We start from the raw sequence: 20,732 nt of genomic DNA, 5'->3' as shown, positions 1-20,732 counted from the left end.
TGCACATTTCTGTGGAAGTTGCTTCCACAGGCCATCCAGTGTGAGGGTCATCTCTACCCCACTTAAACTGCTTATTCAAACTCCATGGGCTGAAGTTAGGGCCCAAAGTGGTGAACTGGATTAGAAACTGGTTGATGGACAGACGCCAGAAGGTGGTGGTTAATGGAATTCACTCAGAGGAGGTAAAGGTGAGCAGTGGAGTGCCTCAAGGATAGGTGCTGGGACCAATTCTGTTCAATATGTTTGTGAGCGACATTGCTGAAGGGTTAGAAGGTAAGGTTAGCCTTTTTGCAGATTTGTAACAGATTGGGCGCTCTGGAGGGTGTGGAAAACATAAAGAAGGATCTGCAAAAATTAGAAGAATGGTCTAATATCTAGCAACTAAAATTCAATGCAAAGACATGCAGAGTGATGCATTTGAGGTGCAGAAATTCGAAAGAACCATATGTGCTGGGAGGTGAGAGGCTGATAAGCACAGACGGAAAAAAGGACCTTGGGATGATTGTGTTTGAGGATCTAATGGCATCTAAACAGTGTGATAAGATGGTGGCTCTAGCCAGAAGGATGCTAGGCTGTATAGAAAGAGGAATAACCAACAGAAGGGAGGTGTTGATGTCCCTATATAGGTTATTGGTGGAGCCACACTTGGAAGTATTGTGTTCAGTTTTGGAGGCCGTTTCTGACGAAGGATATAAAAAAGATTTGAAGCAGTCCAGAGAAAAGCATGGGGTTTGAACCAAAAGAAGTACGAGAAGAGGCTGGAAGACCTAAACATGTATACTCTTGAGGAGAGGAGGGAAAGGGGAGATATGATACAGACATTTAAATACTTGAAAGGTATTAATATAGAACCAAATCTTTTCCAGAAGAGAGAAAATGGTAAAACAAGAGGGCATAACTTGAGGTTGCAGGGAGGAAGACTTAGGAATAATGTTAGGAAATATTTTTTCACGGAGAGCGCGGTGGATGCCTGGAATGCCCTCCTGTGGGAGGTGGTGGAGAGGAAAAACAGTGAAGGAATTTTAAAAAATAAAAATAAAAAAAAGAGTGGGATAAACAGACAATCTCTAATTAGAAAACAAATCATATAAATTTAAGAACTAAGGCTGGCATTGGACAGACTTGTACGGTTTATGTCCCATTTGTGGTGATTCAGTGTAAGATGTGCTGGGGAGGCCATCAATGGGAACTCCACTAACTTGGAACATGAGGACATTACTGGCCAGACTTTACAGTAGATATCCTGCAAATCACGAAATAGTTAGATAGGCTGGAGTGAGCTTAGATGGCAACTTCAGCAGTTAGAACATAGGACAATACCAGATGGACTTTAGTCTATGGCCCAGAAATATCAAAGAGTGAAATACTCTACCAAGCACATACTGTATAGAATCAATATATCTAAATCAGTGGTTCCCAAACCTGTCCTGGGGGACCCCCAGCCAGTCAGGTTTTCAAGATATCCCTAATGAATATGCATGAGAGAGATTTGCATACCTGTCACTTCCATTATATGCAAATCTCTCTCATGCATATTCATTAGGGATATCTTGAAAACCTGACTGGCTGGGGGTCCCCCAGGACAGGTTTGGGAACCACTGATCTAAATACTTGAGATCATCCAAGTCCAAAATCTAAAATAAGACAGTAATTTAGCTGGATTAAATCAACTCAATCAATGTAGGGCAGCCAATAATGGTATCTGTGATCTTGTATAATTGATTAGACTGTATGATGTGTCGAGCAGGGATTGTCTCTTACATGGAAAATATAATGTACAGTGCTACATGCATCTGGCAGCACTACAGAAATAAGTAGCAGTAGTAGTACCTACCTCGTTATTAATACAAAATATGGTAGTATGTTTAACTGGAGATGTTTAATTATTTTATGTTTTATTAAAACTTGTTATACCACTTGTTCTTACAACAGGTCCAAGTGGTTTACAAATATCTGTATATATAGAAAAGAACTCCATTTTAAAATAGGACAGACCTATACAAATACACACAAAAAGCACAGTTACTTACTGTAACAGGTGTTATCCAGGGACAGCAGGCAGATATTCTTAACGCATGGGTGACGTCACCGACGGAGCCCCGGTACGGACCTTTTTAACTAGAAAGTTCTAGTTGGCCGCACCGCGCATGCGCGAGTGCCTTCCTGCCCGACGGAGGAGAGCGTGGTCCCCAGTTAAGATAAGCCAGCTAAGAAGCCAACCCGGGGAGGAGGTGGGACGTAAGAATATCTGCCTGCTGTCCCTGGATAACACCTGTTATGGTAAGTAACTGTGCTTTATCCCAGGACAAGCAGGCAGCATATTCTTAACGCATGGGTGACCTCCAAGCTAACAGAGAGGGAGGAGGGATGGTTGGCCATTAGGAAAATAAATTTTGTAACACAGATTGGCCGAAGTGTCCATCCCGTCTGGAGAAGGCATCCAGACAGTAGTGAGTAGTGAACGTGTGAACTGAGGACCAAGTGGCAGCCTTGCAGATTTCCTCGATGGGCGTGGAACGGAGGAAAGCCACAGAAGCAGCCATAGCTCTGACCCTGTGGGCCGTGACAGCACCTTCCAGTGAGAGACCGGCCCGAGCATAACAGAACGCAATACAGGCAGCAAGCCAGTTGGAAAGCGTCCATTTAGAGACAGGACGACCTGGACGGTTAGGATCGAAGGTCAGAAAGAGCTGAGGGGACGAGCGGTGAGCCCTGGTACGGTCAAGGTAGTATGCAAGGGCACGCTTACAATCCAGCGTGTGCAACGCCTGTTCCCCAGGATGAGAATGGGGTTTAGGGAAAAAGACAGGCAACACAATGGACTGGTTGAGGTGAAAAGCCGAGACCACCTTGGGAAGGAATTTAGGATGGGTACGCAGAACCACCTTGTCATGGTGAAAAACAGTGAATGGTGGATCGGCGACCAGTGCGTGCATCTCACTAACCCTCCTGGCAGAGGTGATGGCAATGAGGAAAAGCACCTTCCATGTTAGAAGTTTGAGCGAAGTTGTGGCAAGAGGCTCAAAAGGGGGTTTCATGAGGGCTGATAAAACCATATTCAGGTCCCAGACGACAGGAGGAGGCTTCAGAGGTGGTTTGACATTGAAGAGGCCTCTCATGAACCGGGAAACCAGTGGATGAGCCGTGAGAGGTTTTCCGAGGATAGGCTCATGAAACGCAGTGATGGCACTGAGGTGGACTCTGATTGAGGTAGACTTGAGGCCAGCGTCGGACAGAGAGAGCAAATATTCCAGTACAGTTTCCACCGCTAATGAGGTAGGATCGTGATGATGCAGTAGACACCAAGAGGAGAACCGGGTCCACTTCTGATGGTAACATTGGAGGGTGGCTGGTTTCCTGGAGGCATCCAAAATGCGACGGACAGGCTGAGACAGATTCTCTGGAGAGGTCAGCCCGAGAGAAACCAAGCTGTCAGGTGGAGCGAGGACAGGTTGGGATGTAGTAGAGACTGATGCTGCTGTGTAAGTAGAGTAGGAAACACAGGAAGAGGAATGGGCTCCCTGGAGCTGAGCTGGAGCAGGAGGGAGAACCAGTGTTGGCGAGGCCACCAAGGAGCGATGAGAATCATGGTGGCTCTGTCCCTGCGGAGTTTGAATAACGTCCGCAACATCAGAGGCAGTGGAGGAAAGGCATAGAGGAACCGATCCGTCCAGTTGAGCAGGAATGCATCTGGGGCCAGACGATGAGGAGAGTAGAGTCTGGAGCAGAACTGGGACAGCTGATGGTTGTGAGGAGCTGCAAAGAGGTCCACCTCAAGAGTGCCCCAGAGAGTGAAGATGGAGTGGAGTGTGGGAGGATCCAAGGTCCACTCGTGAGGTTGAAGGATGCGGCTGAGATTGTCGGCCAGGGAGTTCTGTTCGCCCTGGATATAGACGGCCTTGAGGAAGAGACTGCGGGCCGTGGCCCAGGTCCAGATGCGGATGGCCTCCTGACAGAGGAGGGGAGATCCGGTGCCACCTGGCTTGTTTATGTAATACATGGTGACTTGGTTGTCTGTGCACAGGAGAAGAACCTGAGGGTAGAGAAGGTGCTGGAAGGCCTTGAGAGCATAGAACATGGCTCTCAGTTCCAGGAAATTGATGTGATGTAGACGCTCTTGAGGAGTCCAGAGACCCTGGGTGCGCAGATCTCCCAGGTGAGCTCCCCACGCATAGGGGGAGGCATCCGTGGTGATGATCCTGGAGTGAGGGGGCAGATGAAAGAGGAGACCCCTGGAAAGATTTGAAGAGTTCAACCACCATTGAAGAGATTGCTGAAGAGACGATGTCACAGAGATGGGATGAGAAAGAGGATCCGTGGTCTGTGACCATTGGTTGGCCAGAGTCCATTGAGGTGTCCGGAGGTGGAGTCGTGCCAGAGGAAGCACATGGACCGTCGAGGCCATGTGGCCCAGGAGGATCATCATATGCCGAGCTGGAATAGAGCGACAAAGGAGCACCTGATGGCAGAGATGGAGCAGGGTCCGTTGGTGGTCGGAGGGAAGAAACGCCCTCATCAGAGTGGTGTCGAGAACTGCTCCAATGAACTGAAGTCGCTGTGTGGGAAGCAGATGCGACTTGGGGTAGTTGATCTCGAATCCCAGGAGATGGAGGAAAGAGATGGTGTGTTGAGTGGCTTGTAGCACAAGCGGAGACATAGGTGCTTTCACCAACCAATCGTCCAAGTAGGGGAACACCTGGAGGTTGTGAGACCTGAGGAAGGCCGCCACCACAATAAAGGCACTTGGTGAACACCCTGGGCGATGATGCGAAGCCAAAGGGTAGCACTTTGTACTGATAGTGGCGGTGCTGTACCTGAAATCGGAGGTAGCGACGTGAAGTCAGATGGATTGGAATGTGAGTGTAGGCCTCTTTGAGGTCTAGGGAACATAGCCAGTCGTGTTGAGAGAGAAGAGGGTAAAGCGTGGCCAGGGAGAGCATCCTGAACTTTTCCTTGACCAGACACTTGTTGAGGTCCCTGAGATCGAGGATGGGACGGAGGTCTCCCGTCTTCTTGGGTACCAGGAAGTAGCGGGAGTAGAATCCCTGACCCCTTTGGTCTGGGGGAACTTTTTCGATGGCATTGAGAAGAAGGAGGGATTGGATCTCCCTCAGGAGGAGTGGAGTTTGGGAGGAATGAGAAGCAAACTCTACGGGAGGATTGTCTGGTGGAAGAGTCTGGAAGTTGAGTGAGTAGCCGTGGCGGATGATGTTGAGTACCCACTGGTCTGATGTGATGACCTCCCAATGGTTGAGAAAAATTGTGAGGCGGCCTCCGATAGGTTGAGGAAGAGGCACCGAGGGTTGGAGACTGGCTATGCTCTGGAACAAAGAGTCAAAAGGGCTGAGATGGTTTTGACTGCGGGAGAGGCTTGGCCGGTTGGTGAGACTGTGAACGTGCTTGAGATTGGTGCTGCTGACGTGGTCGGCGAGGCTGTTGATGCTGAGGTGGGTTGAGGGGTCTGGCCGAAAACCTGCGTTGGTAGAAAGACTGCTGTTTGTAGGGGCGAACAGGTGGAGTCTTCTTTTTGGGTTTGATCAGGGTATCCCACCTGGTCTCGTGTGCCGAGAGTTTCTGGGTAGTCCAGGGACTAGGTGCGTTGGCTAGGCGGTCCTGGTGATTGATATCAAGGTCAGAAACCCTCAGCCAGGCCAAGCGCCTCATGGCGACAGCCAAGGCAGAGGCTCGAGAGGTCAGTTCAAAAGAGTCATAAATGGATCTCACCATAAATTTCCGGAGTTGGAGTAAGCTGGAAATTTGCTGTTGAAAAATCGGGATCTTACGCTCAGGGATGTACTTTTGGATGGAGGAGAGTTGTTGCACCAAATGCTTCAGATAGAAGGAGAAGTGGAAGGTGTAATTATTAGCTCTGTTGGCAAGCATGGAATTTTGATAAAGGCGCTTGCCAAATTTATCCATCGTTCTGCCTTCTCTGCCAGGAAGTGTGGAGGCATAGACACTTGAACCCTGGGTTTTCTTTAAGGTGGACTCCACAAGAAGGGATTCATGGGGCAGTTGAGGTTTATCGAACCCCGGGATAGGAATGACCCTGTACAAACTATCCAGTTTTCGAGGGGCACCCGGTACCGTGAGGGGGTTTTCCCAATTCTTGTAAAAAGTTTCCCGTAAGATGTCGTGTACGGGTAACTTTAAAAATTCCTTGGGAGGTTGTTCGAAGTCCAGGGCGTCAAGGAAAGCCTGGGATTTCTTAGAGTCGGACTCTAAAGGGATAGATAGAGCTGCCGACATTTCCCTTAGAAATTTTGTGAACGAGGACTGTTCAGGTTTGGAACTGGTATCGACCATCGAGGGTTCCTCGTCTGTTGATGAAGCCTCATCATCGGTACCGGGTGGGGATTCTCCCCATAAGTCCGGGTCCCTGACGTCGGTGTGCACGGGGCGGGACGGTGGTGAGGACGGCTCAGTGTGGCGAGTCTTAGAGAGAGATTTGCCAGAGCGAATCGAGACGGTACCGGGGGAAGAAGACCGGTGCCGGTCCTGGTCACGGGGGGACTGTTGTCGGTCTCGATGTCGGGGAGGGTCTGCATCAGAGCGGGGTTGCACCGGAGGATGAAGTGGTTCAGCCGCGAGTACCGGCATGGAGGTGTTCAACGGTACCGATGGTGTCGACACCGGTGGTATGGTGCGAGGCTCGGGTCGGTCCGGTACCGGAAGGAGCAGGGCCAATATTGCGGGCAACAAGTGCTGGAGTTGCTGTTGAAGTTGTTCCTGCAATTGACTATGGAGTATGGCCGCAATGTGGTCGTCCAGAGGAGGCACAGGTACCACTTTTTTCTTTTTCGGTACCATAGGTGCCGCTCCATGCCCCGGCGATGAGGAGGCCGATGACGAGGCACTCACCGAGATCGGGGTGGAGCGTTTGCGGGGTCGGCGTGATGCCGGGAGGACCGGCGTCGCCGGTGTGGCAGGAGGGCGCTCAAGGGAAGTGGAAGGCTTCTTAGCCGGCTTACCTGGTGCCAGCGACCCCGAGGATGGATCAGGCGTCGTCGAAGTAGTCGGTGCCGACTTTTGTGGTGCCGATGACGGCGCGGCCGATTCCATGGCAGACCCGGTACCGAACAGGATGTTCTGTTGGATCTGTCTATTTTTTAAAGTACGTTTTTTAAGAGTAGCACAGCGGGTGCAGGTGTCAGCCCGATGCTCTGGACCCAGGCACTGTAGGCACCAATTGTGCGGGTCAGTGAGAGAGATCGGGCGTGCACACCGCTGGCACTTCTTAAAGCCCGGCTGAGGGGGCATGAAGGGAAACACGGCCTCCGCAAAATCAAAACCAGAGGCCTGTATGGTGGCAACAGGCCCCGCTGGGGCCGGCCTGAAAAATAAAAGAAAATAAAGTTGCTTGTTTTTTTTTTTTTTTTTACAAAAAAATAACGAAAAAGAAACCCGAAGGGAAAAAGAACAAAAAAGGAAGAATTTCGCGAGCGGGAAGGCAAAATCTGAAATTTCAACGGCCGTTGAAACACATGCGTCTTCTTCGCTCCGCGGAAACTGGGGACCATGCTCTCCTCCGTCGGGCGGGAAGGCACTCGCGCATGCGCAGTGCGGCCAACTAGAACTTTCTAGTTAAAAAGGTCCGTACCGGGGCTCCGTCGGTGACTTCACCCATGCGTTAAGAATATGCTGCCTGCTTGTCCTGGGATAAAGATATATACACATTCATCCCAATATACAAATCATGAACTTCCTGTATAAATTCTACACCACAGGATTTTCACTGAAAGACCCATGTCACTAATATATATGAATTATTTCTGGCAAAACCGAATCTTGCCCAAATGCTTCACAGAAATAAAGTTTTCAGCATGATTTTAAATGCTTTAATATTTACTTCTAACCTCAATTCCTGTGGTAAATGATTCCATAAGGGCAATAAAATAAAATGCTTTATTTCTTGTTGACTCCCATCTGGCTCTATTAGCTGAAGGAAGAATCAACCTGTTGTCCTGGATTGATCTCAAAATTCTAGTCTGCATATAAGGGATTGTTAAAGAATTTAAATAACTGGGTTGTTAATGAAAAAAGCTCTATGTGCTTTTTCTGAAGCCCTCTGTATAGACTTTTGGTCATATGGAATCCAAACAGGATTTATAATTATAATTTAAAAAAAAAAAAACATCAAACATATTTAGAGCAGCAAGGTATTATTAATTTTACTCTGACCATTTGTGAGAAAACAATCTACCCAATCCAAGAGTCAGCCAGTGGCAGCATTTGATCTGAATTCACAGGTCAGAAACTCCAATTTACATGTCAGTCTACATTCTAGACCTTTACAGAGGACACAGTCATGTTTTACAGAACCAATTACATCAGCTCAGGAAGCCTGTAATGGTCTATGGAAGTTGGAATGTTATGTTAATGTGAAACTGAGAAAAGCATTCTAAACATTCACTGTCATCTCTCTCATACTAACTTACCACTGGAGGAATTCTTGCTCCTGGACTCCTGCCCTTGAGCATGCCCACAGAAACACTGGCTAAGCTGCTCAGGTATGGTGCCAACTAGAGAAAGACGAAGTTTATTAGTAAAACTGGCAGGCATTCTTCCTGTCAAACCAGTGTGTTTGCATATTTTGCAAACCATCAGACTCATGACTTTCATCTATCAACATTTGCAGTATATTTTAGAAATTTTCTCCAAACACAGTTGCTGTATCCTGAAGCCTTACTGATGCAAGACATTTTGATAACATGACCAGTGGTTCTAGAAGATTTTATAAGCTCAAGTCTGTGCTTACCTAGTGGGGAAGGGGAGTAAGGTCTTGAGGATCCAGTAGACAGCCTGCGCCCAATCACCTGCGCAGAATCTGCAGAGGCCGGGAAACCAGAACCCATCTTCATAAATCCCATTGGGCTGGTATTGGACCTTCTCACTACTGTAGCTCTAAAATGCAACATACATGCTGGTAAACTTGCAGAGAAAACCAATCTGAAGATAAAGCTTTCTGAAAAGTTAAATGGTGAAAAATAAAAAAAGTCAAGGCAGGATGAAGAAACTATCTTGTTCCTCAATTACTAATTTACATACTACAGCTTGCACTGGATCAGAAAGTTAGTTTATTTTAAACACTCTAAGGCCAGCAGGCTATTTTGCGGCTCGCAGTCTGGATGCGATCAAAACAATATTTCTCTTCCCCCTTCCCTTCCTTTTGGAGCAGCAGTGTGTCTGACCAGCTCAGTCGATCGTTCCGTTCAAAGCTGCGGGTTGGCGGCTCCTCGCACTATCCACTCCTGCATCAGAAGCCTCTCTGACTTCACAACATCGCAGGCGCGATCTCGCGAGGAGCCGCCATCCGCGGCTATGAACGGAACGATCAACTGAGCCGGCCAGACACGCTGCTGCTCCACAAGAAAGAGAACGGAAGGGGAGGGGAAAGAGAAATGCTTCTGCTGCATAGGAAAGGGGGACCCTAGGGAAATGCTGCTGCTGCTGCTGCTGTACAGGGAAAGGGAGAGGGAGGGAAAGGGGAAGAGAAATGCTTCTGCTGCACAGGAAAGGGGGAAGGGAAATGCTGCTTCTGTTGCTGCTGCACCCAATTGGGGAAAGAGAGGGAAGGAAGACAAGGGAGAGGAGAGGAACAAGAGAAGCCAAATTCATGGGAGGGAGGGAAGGAAAGGAGATATCAGACCATGGATATGGGGAGGGGGATATGCCAGGGCATGAGGGAAGGGAAGGAGACAGATGCCAGACCAGGGGAAAGGAAGGAAGGCAGGAGGAAGGGAGAGAAAGGAAGGAAAGAGATGCCAGACCATGGAAACAGGATGGAAGAAGAGAGAGATAGGAAGGGAAGGTAAGACATGGAAACGTAGATTTTGAAAAGAAAGTCAGACAACAAAGGTAGGGAAAATGATTTTATTTTCAATATAGTGATTGAAATGTTTCAGTTTTGAGAAAGAAAAGATATTAAACTTTAAATGTGAGGGCTGCAGAAAAAATAGAGTACTTGGAGGGCCGCAGAAAAAATAGTTAATGTCTTATTAAAGAAATGACAATTTTGCATAAGGTAAAACTCTTTATAGTTTATATATCTTTCCTTTTAACTGTTAAAGGAAAGTTTTATAAACTATAAAGAGTTTTACCTCATGCAAAATTGTCATTTCTTTAATAAGGCATTAACTATTTTTTCTGCGGCCCTCCAAGTACCTACAAATCCAAAATGTGGCCCCACAAAGGGTTTGAGTTTGAGACCACTGCTCTAAGGGAAGAAGCTGATTTGGGCTGCCAGCTTTAATATGGCTTTCTAGTCACCCTACTGAATAAGCAAATTGGGAGTGGTGAAACACCCAGGGTGGAATCTGAGACAGTCCCCAAACTAAAAAAAATGCATGAACATGTCTATGGGAACAAGACTTGGAAAGAGTATTCACTTCACAAGAATGAAATACATTTTATTTAAAATCAAAAAATTTTCAGTGTGTGTACTCATATAGGAAAATGCTTATAAAGTTCTTACTCAATGGTATTCTACTCCTGATCATCTGAAAAAGATATTCCTTTTGATTTAAGATGTTTGCTGGCAGTGTGGGCAGGGGGTGGGGGGGCAAGATGAGAGCCTTTTTACATATATGGTGGACCTGTGGACTGATACAAACGTTTTGGTTGGATGCTGGAGTAATGCTTTCAAAAATATTGTCAACTTCTTTGGCCATTTATTTGGGCTTTATAATGGATCCGGCTCTTGACTGTGATTGGGATTGGCAGCAGTCAAATGTGTATAGTGGCATCTCACTAGAAACAATTCGTGGTACCATCTATGGAGGACTGGAAAGCAAGATTTTGATTACTGGTAGATTTAAAGCATGTGGTTTCATGGCAGCATACCGCTGCTTCATATGATAGCAAAGACTGGGACAAGTTAATATGCTGGTTGCATTAAGGTTAAAGAGATCTGTATATTATATGGGAAAGGGGGGGATATGTAGATTCTTTAGAGAGTTATTGGGACAGGCTCTGAAAAAGCAACTGAGCTAGTTCCTGTTGGGGTTGAAGTTATGCTATGTAGAGGGATTATTGTTGGCACAATTTCTTAAAGTAAAAAGAAAAAAAAGAAAAATGCATGAACAGACTGGCAGGTTTAAATGTGGCACCAAATGCAACAACAGCATCTGCCTGGGAAGGCAAGAGAGAGGAGGGTGGCAAAAGCCGAAGTCCAATGGAGTCCAGACAGGAGTGACACAGCCATTCCCTACAATATCCACCCTTCAGACACTCAGTAACTGGCATGTCAGGCCCTAGTACCTTTCATGAACTAGAGCTGCATCTTCTGACCTCTTTTCCAGGCTCCCTGTCTGACCAGCACTACAGACCTTATCAGGAGGTACAGGAGACAACAGGCTGGGTTACCCCCCCCCCATCCCCAACGCTACTGCCCAGTATTAGCAGCCTTATCCTCTAAATGCATAATGGAGTGAAGCAGTACCACTGTTGATATATGTCACTGCTGTGGCATTGTCCAAGAAAACCCTGATTGCTTTGCTTCCAGGGTGTTCTCCAATGACTGCAACGCTAGATGAATGGTTCGCAGATTGGGTTTGACATGCAGCTCCTGATTGATAAGGCCCGACTTTAGTGCAGGATGAGGCAGTCGGTGCATACAGCTAGTGATTTCCTTCACTCACCGGCGCTCCGGCTGCTCTTTCCTGCCTCTCCCGCTGCCCTCTCCAGTCTTCCCCACGAAAAACCGTATTTGCGGTTTTTCAAGATTCGCGGGGGTTCCGGAGTACTGTACTTCTAAGTTGGGGGTTCTTAACCAGTCCTCAGGCACAGTCGGCCATTCACATTTTCAGGATATCCTGCATGCACTGTTTCCATCATGTGCAAATCTCATATATATATTCACTGTACTGGGTTGAGAATCATGGTTCTAAACTTTAAACATTTTCCTAGAGCTAGAATTTAACAGAAAATCAGCACTTAAGTCAGCCAAAGTAACTTTACTCTGCAATAAACTGACTACTTTATTTAGACTGTAATAGACAGTGATCTTTCAGACCTACCACATAATTATGAACACAAAGCTCACCTGGGGGATCCATGTGGATTTGACACAGGGCTGGCAGTCGAGGTCAGGTGCTGCTCAATGCGCTGGTAATTTTGTAGCTGGGTTGGGACAGGAATTGGAGCTGTCTCACTGCGGGGTGACACGGAAGGCTGAGCCTGTCTGAAGTCAAAAGGCATTAAATGGGGAAGTGAATACTGCTGAGCAGGTCTCGCTTTAATTTGCGCCACTGTTGCATTACAAAAACAGAAAGTACTAAGAAAGAAAAAGGCAAAGCAACTAGATGCAACTCATCAGTAAGCTTTTCTTGGTGTTGCTTCTTCAAAAAAAAAAAGCTGGGGAAACTAATTTAATCCAGAAACAGCCAGCTGCAAAATTGGGCACTTGAGCTCTATGATTACAAAACTCACAGAAATAGCAGAATCAAATGAGTTAAGTTCCTCCCCGTCAGACTCCTCCACATTTCACAAATTCAAAACAAACTGGTTCTAGGAAAGTCAGCTGAGTACTGAACAGGAAGTCCAAAGAGAAGAGTGGGCTGCAGTGTTTATCAAGGCAATTTCCCAAGGTATACCCACAATTAAAACAAAATGAAAAACATTGTGTAATTGGACTTTGAAAAAAGAGACATGATTACGATATTGTTTTACTTTCAAGTGCTAAGCATCAGTTACTAACTTCCACTTCATTTAGTGGCCTAAAATTTGTTTGGCTAAGGTTGTGCTGGAAAGAAAAATCAGTGTCCATTGACATTCTGCAGTTTGTGTCGGATACTGATTCCAGAAGTGAATGTCAAGGGCTGTACAGCTATTAAAATAAAGTGGTGCACAAATATAAAGGACTTTCTACCACTTATTTTATCTGTGAAATTTCCAACGTGATTTGCTTTACAACTAACACTCATTCTATAATTTCGGCACCTTTAGGTCAATTTCTTACAATGAATGTATTATTGTCTGACTTCAAATGTTATTTAATTCAGATCAAAGCACCATAGACTTACAAGGACCGAACAAATCCAGGGCATGAGTAAGGTATAGGGAAACTAGGCATGTGCCTAGGATACAAATGTTTAGGAGAGCCCTCTGATGTAGCAACTTTCAAGGCAGCAGCTGCTGGCAGAAAAAGTGTGGTGAGGGAGATCCAGAACCACTACTACCTATAGAGAGGCCCATCTATTCTTCCAGCCCCAGATTACAACTACTGAATTCTGTCCAGTAAGACTACAAAATCACCCACCTATCGAGAACTAATTGCAAGGGAGGCAGTCTAGCAATACAGCACAAATCATCTTTTCACATCAAAATTAATAACAATAAAATTCTAGCTGCGCATGCGCACTCTTGCCGAGTGTTCCCTGAGATCTGATCTGTCGCGCTGTGCTGGCGAGAGTGCGCATGTGCGTACTAGGTCACCAGCCGACGATCACCTCCACAAGCCCGCTCCCAGCCAGCCGACGATCGTCTTCACAAGCCGGGACTGGGGCACAAAGAGCGCCTCTTGCCCCCCCCCCCTCTCCGGGACAAACCGAGAAATGGAGCAGGGCCGCCCTCTGCGATAGACCAGAGGAGTCCGAGTCCTTTGCCGCCCCCCCTTCCTGCGGACCTGACTACAAACCTGGCGATTCAAGCAGCGTGTGCAGCAGTCTTCACATGCTGCTTTGGGCCCTTCTACTGCCCTGATTTGCTCTGCTGCGTCTCTAACTACCCTTTCATCCAGCATCTCTCCCTCTTCCCCACCACCCCAGGGTCCATCATCTCTCCCTTTCTTTTTCCATCTACCCTCCTATCCAGTATCTCTATCCCCTCCTCCACACCATCCCTTGTGTCTAACTTCTCTCCCTTTCTGTTCCTTCCCTCCCTAAATACCATTGTCCATCATCTCTCTCCCTCTCCTCTATTTTTAGATCCATTATTTCCCCCCCCCCAAAAGTCCAGTATATGCACATCTCTTTGAACCCCCCTTCCCTCCCTCCGTGTACTTCTACACCAGGGTCTCCCTCCCCTGAAGGTCTGTCCCCCCCCTGAAGGCCTGCACCTACCCCCTGAAGGCCTATGCCACCATCCCTGGCCTGTCCCCCCCTTAAAGGTTTGCACTCCCCCTTAAAGGTCTGTTACCCCCCAAGACCTGTCCCCCCAAAAAAAAGATTGTGCACCCCCCAGGAAGGCCTCCGTGTTCCCCCTGGCCTCCCCGAACCGTTTACCTTATAGCTTCAGCCTGCAGCGAAGATCGCGGTTATAGCGTTTTTGCAAAAGTGCTTTAAGCTGTTTCCTCCGCCGCGATCCTGCCTCTGACATCAGAGGAGGGGCGGGACTGCAGCAGAGGAAACAACTCAAAGCACTGCAAAGACACTGTAACCGCAATCTTCGGCTGCAGGCTGAAGCTATAAGGTAAACGGTTCAGGGAGGCCAGGGGGAATACGGAGGCCTTCCTGGGGGAGGGGGGCAGTCCTTCGTAGAGGCCAGGAGGGAAGCCGGACAGCAGCACTTCCCGACTGACCCTCCTCGCCCTCTAAAACAGGTGCGGCAGCAGCCAGCCAGCAAGAGCTGCGCTGCTGCTTCTGCTTTAGGGGCCGAGGTGAATCGGTGAACCGATTCGAATCGTGAATCAGGCAGCACTAGTAGGCAGGGACAGGGCACAGATGTCAAGGCAGATGACTTTTTAAAATATGCAATGTCACCACAGTAACAACTATAGAAAAATAGACAAATATAGTGCAAAATATAAACAGCAGATATAAATTCTCAAAACTGACTCATTTTGATCACCAAATTGAAAATAAAATCATTTTTCCTATCTTTGTTGTCTGGTGATTTCTTTCTTTCCTTACTCAGGGCCAACAATTGTCCCTTCCTCCCTCCCTCTTATGTTCCCCTCACTGCCTTCCAGCCTTTGTCCTCTTCCACCACCCCCCCCCCTCAGCCTGCCCGCTCGTTGGATTTAATTATCTCCTGCTGCTGCTGCCACTGTGAAGACGCGTCGCCGAAGGGCGAGGGCTCCAAGTGGGATGAAACAGCAGTGGCGGGGAGGGAGGGGGGTGGCACCTGGCTCAACAGCCGGTCGAACTCCAGTCAGCGCGGCACTGCAAGCCATGGCCTCATTGCAGACCAAGAGCAAGGGACGAGCGGGGAGCTGGCAGCGCTTCACTCCCTCTGAATGGAACAAATTGCTGGGAAGGGCCAGGCGGGTGCAGCGATAGCATGCTGCCAGCCCAAAAGCCTTACCCCCGACGTCAATTCTGACGTTGGAGAGAAAAGGTCTGGGCCAGCCTGGCCTTTTCCTTCCTCTACTTGTGTTGGCGAGCAAGTGACGAGTAGCAGCAGTGGCAGAAGCAGACGAGAAACCCTGATCTAAATAAGGCCATAGGACCCCTTTTTGCACCCACTTTTTTTTGGGGGGAAAAGTATGTCTTATGGAGCAAAAAATATGGTAAATAAGACAAAAAAACCAAACGGAAAGGCACAGAAAAGGTTAGTTTTACATGCTTGGAGAAACTCCAAAATATAACAACTTTATTCTTCTATATCGCCATAACCGGATGATTTCTAGGCGGTTTACACTGAAGAAGGCTCGACAATCAGCAAAATACAAAATAGTTTAAAAAGTACAAAATATTTCTTAAAAATACAATATAGCACAGTTACTTACCGTAACAGGTGTTATCCAGGGACAGCAGGCAGATATTCTTGACTGATGGGTGACGGCACCGACGGAGCCCCGGTACGGACAATTTTAGAGTGATTGCACTCTAAGAACTTGGAAAGTTCTAGCAGGCCGCACCGCGCACGCGCGAGTGCCTTCCCGCCCGACGGAGGCGCGCGGTCCCCAGTTAGGATAAGCCAGCTAAGAAGCCAACCCGGGGAGGTGGGTGGGACGCAAGAATATCTGCCTGCTGTCCCTGGATAACACCTGTTACGGTAAGTAACTGTGCTTTATCCCAGGACAAGCAGGCAGCATATTCTTGACTGATGGGTGACCTTCAAGCTAACAAAAAGAGGGATGGTGGGAAGGTTGGCCATTAGGAAAACAAATTTTGCAAAACAGATTGGCCGAAGTGACCATCCCGTCTGGAGAATGCGTCCAGACAATAGTGAGATGTAAAAGTATGCACTGAGGACCAAGTGGCAGCCTTGCAGATTTCCTCAATAGGAGAGGAAAGCTACAGATGCTGCCATAGCTCTAATTCTATGGGCCATGACAGAACCTTCCAGAGTCAGTCCGGTCTGAGCATAACAGAAAGAAATGCACGCTGCGAGCCAATTGGACAGCGTACATTTAGAAACAGGATGTCCCAATTTATTCGGATCAAAGGACAGAAAGAGTTGAGGGAATGATCTGTGGGGCTTAGTACGGTCTAAGTAGTAAGCTAAAGCCCGCTTACAGTCCAAAGTATGCAAAGCCTGTCCTCCAGAGTGAGAGTGAGGTTTCGGAAAGAAAACAGGCAGAACAATGGATAGGTTGAGATGGAATTCAGAGACAACCTTAGGGAGAAACTTTGGATGTGTACACAGAACCACCTTGTCATGATGAAAGATGGTAAAGGGTGGGTCTGCTACTAGTGCATGGAGCTCACTGACCCTCCTGGCAGAGGTGAGAGCAATCAGGAAGAGAACCTTCCAAGTGAGAAATTTGAAAGAAGCCGTGGTCAAAGGTTCAAACGGAGGTTTCATTAAGGCTGAAAGAACCACGTTAAGATCCCAGATCACAGGAGGAGGTTTAAGAGGTGGTTTCACATTGAAAAGTCCTCGCATGAATCTGGAGACCAAGGGATGAGCTGAAAGGAGTTTCCTTGGACTGGCTCATGAAAAGCAGCAATAGCACTGAGGTGGACTCTGATGGAAGTAGACTTGAGACCAGAATCAGACAAAGAAAGAAGGTAATCCAACACGGTCTCCACAGCAAGGGACGTAGGATTATGATGATGAAGAAGACACCAGGAATAAAACCGTGTCCACTTCTGATGGTAACATTGCAGAGTGGCCGGTTTCCTGGAGGCATCCAGAACAGAACGAACGGGCAGAGATAAAAGAGTATCATTTGAAGTCAGCCCGAGAGATACCAGGCTGTCAGGTGCAGAGACTGGAGGTTGGGATGCAGAAGGGTCTCCTGATGTTGTGTGAGCAGAGAAGGAAATTGTGGAAGTAGAATAGGTTCCCTGGAACTGAGTTGAAGTAGAAGGGAGAACCAATGTTGCCTGGGCCACCGTGGCGCAATCAGAATCATGGTGGCCTGTTCCCTCTGGAGCTTGAACAAGGTCCTGAGCATGAGAGGCAGAGGAGGGAAAGCATACAGGAAGAGATTGGACCAATCCAGGAGAAATGCATCCGCTGCCAGACGGTGAGGAGAGTAGAGTCTGGAGCAGAAGTGGGGCAGCTGATGATTGTGAGGAGCTGCAAAGAGGTCTATCTGAGGAGTACCCCACTGAGCGAAGATGGACTGCAGAGTAAAAGGATCGAGTGTCCACTCGTGAGGCTGGAGAATTCTGCTGAGCTTGTCCGCTAAGGAATTCTGTTCTCCCTGAATGTAGATAGCTTTTAGGAATAGGTGGTGATCTGTGGCCCAAGCCCAAATCTTCTGGGCTTCCTGGCACAAGAGGCGAGAGCCCGTCCCACCCTGCTTGTTGATGTAGTACATCGCAACTTGATTGTCTGTGCACAGTAGAAGGACCTGAGGAAAGAGAAGATGCTGGAAGGCCTTGAGGGCATAAAACATCGCTCTGAGTTCCAGGAAGTTGATGCGATGTTTCATTTCCTGGGCTGTCCAAAGTCCTTGAGTTTGGAATTCGTTCAAATGAGCTCCCCAGGCATAAGGGGAGGCGTCGGTGGTGATGACAAGTTGATGAGGAGGTAGATGGAACAAAAGACCTCTGGAGAGATTTGAGGATATCAACCACCATTGTAGAGACTGATGAAGAGAGGATGTCACAGATATGTGTCGTGAGCAAGGATCCGTCGCTTGGGACCACTGGGTCGCTAGGGTCCATTGAGGAGTGCGTAGGTGGAGACGTGCGAAGGGTGTGACATGAACTGTGGAGGCCATGTGACCCAAGAGTATCATCATTTGCTTGGCAGAGATGGAACGTTGATGAAGCACCTGCTGACACAGAGATTGGAGAGTGTGAAGACGGTTGGACGGCAGAAAAGCTCTCATGAGGACTGTGTCCAGCACCGCTCCAATGAATTGAAGTCTCTGAGTGGGGATAATATGAGATTTGGGTAGATTGATCTCGAACCCCAGAAGTTGTAAAAACATGATGGTCTGGTTGGTGGCCTGGAGTACTATCTGAGAAGGATTGGCCTTTATCAACCAATCGTCCAGGTAAGGAAACACCTGAAGGTGGTGGGAACGTAGAAAGGCGGCCACCACAATCAGACATTTGGTGAACACTCTTGGAGAGGAGGCCAGACCGAAGGGTAGCACCTTGTATTGGTAATGACAATGGTTGATCATGAAGCGGAGGTACTGTCTGGAGGCCAGATTGATGTGAGTGTATGCTTCTTTGAGATCTAGGGAACATAGCCAGTCGCCCTTGATTGAGAAGAGGATAAAGAGTAGCTAGAGAAAGCATCTTGAATTTCTCTTTTACCAAGCATTTGTTGAGATCGCGAAGATCTAAAATGGGTCTGAGATCTCCTGTCTTTTTGGGAACTAGAAAGTAACGGGAGTAAAATCCCTGCCTCTTTTGATCCAGAGGAACCTCCTCTATGGCGTTCAGAAGAAGGAGGGATTGAACCTCTTGAAGAAGGAGGGAAGACTGAGAAGTGTTCAAAGCAGACTCTCTTGGCAGACTTTAGGAAGGAAGAGTCTGGAAATTGAGAGAGTAGCCGTGGCGGATGATGTTGAGGACCCACTGATCCGAGGTGATGATTTCCCAACGGCTTATGAAATGAGTAAGGCGTCCTTCTATGGGCTGCTGAAGATGGGCAGAAGGAGAGAGACTGGCTATGTCCTGGAGAACCAAGTCAAAAGGGTTGAGTTGATTTCTGTGAAGGGGGAGGTTTCACCTGCTGTTGCTGCTGTGCTGGTCTAGCAGCTTGCCTCTGTTGTTGCCTCTGACGCCTGGGTTGCTGCTGGGTCTGAGGTAAAGGACGAGCCACAAATCTACGTTGATAGGCCGATTGTTGGCGAAAAGGCCTAGTAGGTGGGGTCTTCTTCTTTGTCTTAAGGAGAGTGTCCCATCGAGTCTCATGAGCTGAGAGTTTCTGAGTAGTGGAGTCCATGGATTCTCCAAACAGCTCATCCCCCAAACAAGGTGCATTGGCCAGTCGATCTTGATGATTGACATCGAGTTCTGAAACTCTGAGCCAGGCCAGTCGCCGCATAGCTACCGACATAGCTGTGGCCCTAGAGGTCAGCTCAAAGGTGTCATAGATTGATCTGACCATGAACTTGCGCAGTTGTAAGATCGATGAAGAAGTTTGGCGAAAGGCAGATTTTTTACGGTCAGGGAGATATTTCTCAAAAGATGACAAAGTCTGAATGAGATGCTTAAGGTAAAAAGAAAAATGGAAAGCATAGTTCCCTGATCTATTTGCTAGCATCGCATTTTGATACAACCTCTTGCCAAACTTATCCATGGCCTTACCTTCTCTGCCAGGAGGGACAGAAGCATATACACTAGCCCCCGTGGATTTCTTTAAAGTAGATTCCACCAGTAAGGACTCATGGGGGAGTTGCGGCTTGTCAAAGCCTGGAATAGGTATGACCTTATATAAGGAGTCCAGTTTGCGGGGAGCTCCTGGGATGGTCAAGGGTGTCTCTAGATTTTTGTAAAATGTCTCTCTTAATATGTCATGGAGAGGCAGTTTGAGAAATTCCCTTGGAGGCTGGTCAAAATCCAGAGCATCAAGAAATGCCTTGGATTTTTTGGATTCAGCCTCCAAGGGAATAGAGAGAGATTCACACATCTCTTTGAGAAAAGAGGTAAAAGAAGTTGCATCAGGTTTAGAGGATGGATCCAAAGCAGAAGGATCCTCTTCTCCTGATGAACACTCTCCCTCTGAGAGAAGAGGGTCCTCCGAATCGCCCCACAGATCAGGGTCCCGCACTTGAAAACTGCGGTCCCGGGATTCCGGTGTGGAGGGTTCTAGGTGTCGAGTTTTATGCATCGACTTCCCAGACCTCTGTGAAACGGTACCGTGAGATGTTATAGGCTGTGTCGGCGCCGATGTTTGAACAGCCTGGTGTAAGGATCTCGGTTCCGGCGCTAAGACTGGCATAGATATCGAGGAAGTGGTATGCATCGGTACCGACAAGGTGGATGCCGACAAAGGAGGCTGCTCCACTGTCGGTACCGGAGGCTCAGACCGGACTGGGACTGGAAGGCTCGGTGTCAGAAGGGCAGGTAACAGCTGCTGTAGTTGTTCTTTAAGCTGTACTTGCAGGACGGCAGCAATGCGCTCGTCCAGTGAAGGCACCGGTACCGCTTTTTTCTTCTGCGGTACCTTGGGTGCCGCTCTACACTCCGAAGAGGAACCCGATGTCGAGGGGCTTACCTCAATCGGAGCGGAGCGCTTCCGTGGGCGCCTCGAGGTCGGCAGGATTGGGCTCGCTACCACTGAGACCGGAGGGCGCTCCAGCGGGGAAGGCTTCTTAGCCGGCTTACCTGAAGGGTGCGACACTGGCGCGGTGTCGACGAGGCAGGTGCCGACTGCGTCGGGGTCGAAGTGTGGACCGGTGCCGCCGAATCCTACATCTCGGTACCAAACAATAA

The 20,732-nt window shown here is 48.1% G+C and overlaps 1 protein-coding gene across 1 annotated transcript in view; it reads right to left on the bottom strand.

Moving 5' to 3' along the window:
* The window catches only part of ULK2 (unc-51 like autophagy activating kinase 2), a 252,205-nt gene that overhangs the window by 57,757 nt on the left and 173,716 nt on the right, over nucleotides 1–20,732 (bottom strand). The window contains exons 16-18 of the mRNA XM_033921554.1: nucleotides 12,044–12,181; nucleotides 8,759–8,904; nucleotides 8,439–8,522 (exon numbers count right to left, since the gene is read on the bottom strand). Coding sequence (XP_033777445.1) covers nucleotides 8,439–8,522; nucleotides 8,759–8,904; nucleotides 12,044–12,181 — 368 coding nt within the window. The remainder of the gene's footprint in view (nucleotides 1–8,438; nucleotides 8,523–8,758; nucleotides 8,905–12,043; nucleotides 12,182–20,732) is intronic.

This window comes from Geotrypetes seraphini, chromosome 15 (assembly GCF_902459505.1).
Source record: "Geotrypetes seraphini chromosome 15, aGeoSer1.1, whole genome shotgun sequence".
Lineage (NCBI taxonomy): Eukaryota > Metazoa > Chordata > Amphibia > Gymnophiona > Dermophiidae > Geotrypetes > Geotrypetes seraphini.
The sequence above is the reverse complement of the archived record's forward strand: the minus strand, read 5'-3'. Positions and strand labels throughout refer to the sequence as shown.